The sequence below is a fragment of the Lactuca virosa genome, chromosome 5 (genome assembly GCF_052849685.1).
Source record: "Lactuca virosa cultivar CGN04683 chromosome 5, Lactuca_virosa_CGN04683_v6, whole genome shotgun sequence".
NCBI classification, from domain to species: domain Eukaryota; kingdom Viridiplantae; phylum Streptophyta; class Magnoliopsida; order Asterales; family Asteraceae; genus Lactuca; species Lactuca virosa.
Genome location: NC_136430.1, coordinates 72552845 through 72557569, shown reverse-complemented (window position 1 = coordinate 72557569; position 4725 = coordinate 72552845). Strand labels below are relative to the sequence as shown.

General features: G+C 33.9%; 1 protein-coding gene across 1 annotated transcript; it reads right to left on the bottom strand.

The window, feature by feature from the left end:
- Window positions 1–280: 280 nt before the first annotated feature.
- LOC145117751 (RHOMBOID-like protein 12, mitochondrial) lies at window positions 281–3415 on the bottom strand. Its single transcript, XM_079054061.1, has 8 exons — window positions 2830–3415; window positions 2409–2532; window positions 2199–2318; window positions 1880–1990; window positions 1320–1364; window positions 1117–1221; window positions 989–1030; window positions 281–660 (listed from the first exon to the last, which is right to left on the bottom strand). The coding sequence occupies exons 1-8, from the start codon at window positions 3195–3197 to the stop codon at window positions 571–573; spliced, it is 1005 nt and encodes a 334-aa protein (XP_078910187.1). The 5' UTR covers window positions 3198–3415; the 3' UTR covers window positions 281–570.
- Window positions 3416–4725: the final 1310 nt, after the last annotated feature.

Below are 4725 nucleotides of genomic sequence, written 5' to 3'. Positions count from 1 at the left end.
AATCATCCGGTATGGGTTCATATTATTTTATGTCGAATGTCGTCGATGAAAATAGTATTTCCACATATAGAGGTTGCCTACCTCTTATTCTATTTGAAAAAACTTTGGTTCGTTATTATTGTTGTTTGTCATGATGATGTTTCTTTTGGAATCATAGAAAAATATTTTAATAGGTTCAATATGACGTATAAATACCTAGGTAGAAAACTATGTAAAATGCTTTTAATGGTACACTACCTATAAAAGCAATCCGTTCAAGTACATATGATAGAGCTTGTAGTTGGTCCAACTTCAAACCTATTTTCAACTCAAAACCATTGTTAGTCCTCTTATAAAGTATAAATGAGACCCATGAACTAAACCCTATTTAACTTGGCCCATTAAATACAAGGATCAATCAAATGGGTTCTCTAGTCTATAGTTAAGAATTGAATATTTAAACTCCCTAATAAATAGGCCCAAATGAGTGTGAAAGTTAGGCAAAAACAACACCCTTAGGCTATCTTAGAATAGAATCTATATACTCTTTTTAAGTCAAATAAATCTAGTTTAACTAAAAGAATTCATAAGTCAAAACCGCCCTTTCCTCAGCCGTGCCCAAGCTATCGCCGCCACCGCAGCACCACCCAAGTGTGCAGACCCAGAGATTTGACTATTTCCCTGAAACAATTCATCGTAATAGTAATTACCTAACTTTCTGTATTAAGTTCTTCTTTCTTTCTGTATAAAGCCAAAAAGAAAGAGACTAAAGGATTGTTTGATAGTTGTTGAGTCAAAGTTGACTGAGTAAGACTCAGCCCCGACTCTGATAAGACTCGGTCCTGAGTCTAACCGAGTAAGAGGCATTTTACAGGAGTCAGGACCGAGTCATAAGCTTCCAAGCATGGTATCAAACTGTCTGAATTTTATCGAGTCAGATTCAACCTCTTACCAGACCGAGTAAGAGACATATCAAACAACCCCTAACATATAAAATAAATTATGGTACCTCTAGTATTCTCATCATATCATGCCCAACTAAAAATATCCCCTGAAACAATCACACGCAACAATGGGAAAAGTCAAAAACGAAATTTATATGATTGTTGCATTAAAAATGAAAGTCAATTTATTTACCAGTAAGATTGCAGGAATAGGTATGATAAATTCAAGATATATAGTTTTTGTTGGGTAAAGGAATATATCAAGAAGCATAATAGCATTCACTGCACCACTTGCTCCCTAAAATCACAGAATTGAATTTGCAAACTCATATATTGTTTATATCATGTGTCAGTGTTACTATTTTTTTTTTTTTTTAAATAGGAATGTTAGCATACCAGCCCTGGAACTTTTGAAGGGTCGGATTCGAATAATCGTCTGTCCTGTATTTATCAAACAAACGATAAAATATATCAATATATGTTTTGCTTTATCATTTATGCAATAATAATGTTTTAACCTTTTTATTCTTAATTTATGCAGCAAAGTGATTTTTTAGACTAAATAATGAAACCATTGAGACCAAATAATTGTAACACCCGTGGCCTCATGACATGGCTTTGGTTTAATGCTTATTCATTCAACAATGTTTTACCTTTTTACCAATTTATGCAACAATCTTTCACCTTTTACGGATGAGTTCCAACGATGTTTCACCTTTTTGCCAATTAATGCAACAATCTTTCACCTTTTTCCCAACTAATGCAACAAATTTTCACCTTTTTACCAATTTATGCAACAAATTTTCACCTTTTTACTAATTAATGCAACAACTTTTCATCATCTAACTAATTAATGCAACAATGTTTCACCTTTTTACCAAAAAATGCAACAAACATTCGCTTTTTTACCGATTAATAAATGTTTCACTCTTTTACCAATTCATGCAACAACTTACCTTTGATGATGGAGCCAGAAAAGCATGGTGCACCAAAAAGAAGGCTGAACCAACAAAAGCCCCAGCTAAGTATAACTTCAGCAGAAATTCAGGCCCAAATTGTTGTCCAATCTGTTCAATTATTTGTCAAAAAGGACAAGTTAACAAAACTATGGTTTTTTTTTTTTTTTTGACTTAATACAGAAAGAAAGTCAGGAAAGGAGGTTTCCCCCATTAGCTCCTAACTCTTTACGAATTTGCCCTTCCATTTCTCGAGTGTGGTGTTATTTTCTTAAAAACGTTTTAAGCGTATCAGTCATTTAAAGGCATGCACACTCACACTCCTGCCAAAGAAATAAAGCCCAATCATATTTGAGATGATATGTCCAACTTCAATATGACTGAAAGCAGCAGTTATCATAGTATGGAATCGTCCACTTTTGAAGTTGTCCAATTGTATCTGTACAAATGATATAATTCAAATAAAGTAATACTCATAAAAGAATTAGGTTATGATGTTAATAAGCATAAAGAGAACTCAGTCACTCACCATGAAGTTTTGCATCATGAACTTACGATCAGCAACTCTCCATAGCAGAAACACAGCTACATTTGTCACGATTAAACCTATTACCACACCATCGCTGGTGAGTCTCCTTCTAAACTGCGACTGCCTGTGTCAATAAGAAGATTTGTAGACTGATCTCTTTATTAAGAAAGGGGAAAAAACTAGAAACGTTTATCAGTTTATGTCGTGTAGCAACACTTAACAATAAAATAAATGTGTTCTTCCTAGAGTCCTTAACTTTCATCCATCCAAATTGAGCCAAGAAAGGTTTTGAGGATATGGCGTCAATTACATGAAATGGGAATATTTTTGGGGTACAAAAATAAGACAGAAAGAAATAGACTCCAATTGTGGAATAAATCGTTGGTGATATTGATAACAGAAGATAGACAAAAGCAATTACCATGTTTTTTGGTAACTAATAGGTTGGTCGAATTGGAAGCTTTGTCTTCTGAATTGAGCTCTTACAAACCCAAGTTCACCATGATCCACGAAAATTTTGCTTGTGGCTTTCAGTTTCAAAAGCGCATTAGGCAAGAGCCGCTTTAGAAGAACTTGGTTTGAAAGGACTTTCATCAAACAGTTGGTGGGTGCTTGCTGCAATGGCTGTGGAGAAGTGGTATAATGAGAGAAACCACGGTGGTGGAGGTGGTGGTGATGTGGGGGCACATCGGGGGCCCGGTGGGGAGGGAATGGGTTTGATCGTAAGGTTTGTGAAGCAATTTTTCTTGGGTTTCTGGTAATTAGTTTGAGGGAGAATAGCTTCTGCATAGTGTGATAATCTACAATAACGAACCCCTCACGATCTTTGAAAGTTGGTTACTCTTTAGACTTAAAGTACTCTATTGCTAAGCGGATCAAAAAACAAACCTTTCAAACCCTAATTCCCAATTCCCAAATGAAAAGTGATATTTTACTATTTTAGGGTAAAAGTTTAGTTCGTATCGGTAAGAATTGAATACAAGAAGTAATAACGTATTACAAAAACAAGTAATGTATTCACGTTTAGAACTTTAGATGATAACAATCTAATATCTTTTGTTCACAAGGCATAACATAAACCAAAAATAGTTCTTGCATAAAACACAACTTTCATACAAAAATGTGTGTTTTCTTTTAATACAAAGGGCGGCGACATACATATCATTTATGTAAATAATATTGAAATCGATATCATTTTTGTACTATTAATCTAGTATATTCATTAACAGTGTTGGGTACAGGCGGTTTTGGGGAGTTATTACGGACATTGAGGCTCTTAACGGCGTAGTAACACCTGAAACACCACTCCAAGATGGCGTTATGGTGTCTGACGTTACCACGGTAACAGCTTGCAACATGTGTTTGTCCGATCCAAAATTGAATTTGTGCCCTTTCTTAGACCAATTAACGGTCACTTTTTTAAAAAATAATAATAAATCTTTTTACCTATAAATACATACCTTTTACCTTAAATTCATTCTCACCATTCTTTTTTTCTTTATATTTTATAAAATTTTAATACTTTTCTAAAATAAAATAAAAAATGGATTCATTTAATTTGTCCAACGATTATGATGATGATATCTTCGTCAGTATGATGTACAAGTATTGCACGAACATGTTAATACATCTAGATCCAACTTTTTTATTAACAAGACGTCCGATGTTAAACAAAAATCGTGAAGAATGAGATGAACGTCTTAGTTTACGGTTATTTTACGGATAATTGTGGCTATCAGCCAAACGATTTCAAAATAAGATTTCGTTTGCGTAAATGTGTGTTTCTACGGATAGCCAATGCCTTGGAAAGCAGGTATCAATTTTGTATTTTTTAAATGTAGCTTTTAGATAAAAGACAAAATTGCAAAAATGGTCCATGTGGTATGCATTTTTTTAGGATTTTAGTCCAAACCACGACTTTTTTGGCTTCGTGGTCCTTTTGGACTAGTTTGTATGTGAAAAAATAGTCCCTCCGAAAATTGAAATGACTATAATAACCTTAGGGTATTTATTTTTCATTTTTTTAAATTTAATTTTTATTTATTTATTTTAACAATTAAAAAATAATAGAGGACCTCTCTCTCTCTCTCTCTCTCTCTCTCTCTCTCTCTCTCTCTCAAAAAAGCATCCCCAGCTTATCTTTCTTACTCTTTTTCTCTCTCTGAAAATCTATAACACACATAGATCAAGAATATGACGATCAAATGAACAACAATTATGTAGAAATGGGTGGCAGTGAAGAAGATGATCAAATAAGCACGATTGAAGATCTTAGAAGAGGCCGATGTACAGTTGAAGAAGATTTCACTCTCATCAA

What these genes read in the sequence shown, in the direction of transcription:
- LOC145117751 (XM_079054061.1), bottom strand. Translation starts at nt 3,197, where the DNA reads ATGCAGAAGCTATTCTCCCTCAAACTAATTACCAGAAACCCAAGAAAA. An exon ending in TCATGATGCAAAACTTCATG is followed by an intron (nt 2,319 to 2,408) that starts GTGAGTGACTGA and finishes TCATTTGTACAG; the next exon opens with ATACAATTGGACAACTTCAA. An exon ending in TTTATTTCTTTGGCAGGAGT is followed by an intron (nt 1,991 to 2,198) that starts GTGAGTGTGCAT and finishes ATAATTGAACAG; the next exon opens with ATTGGACAACAATTTGGGCC.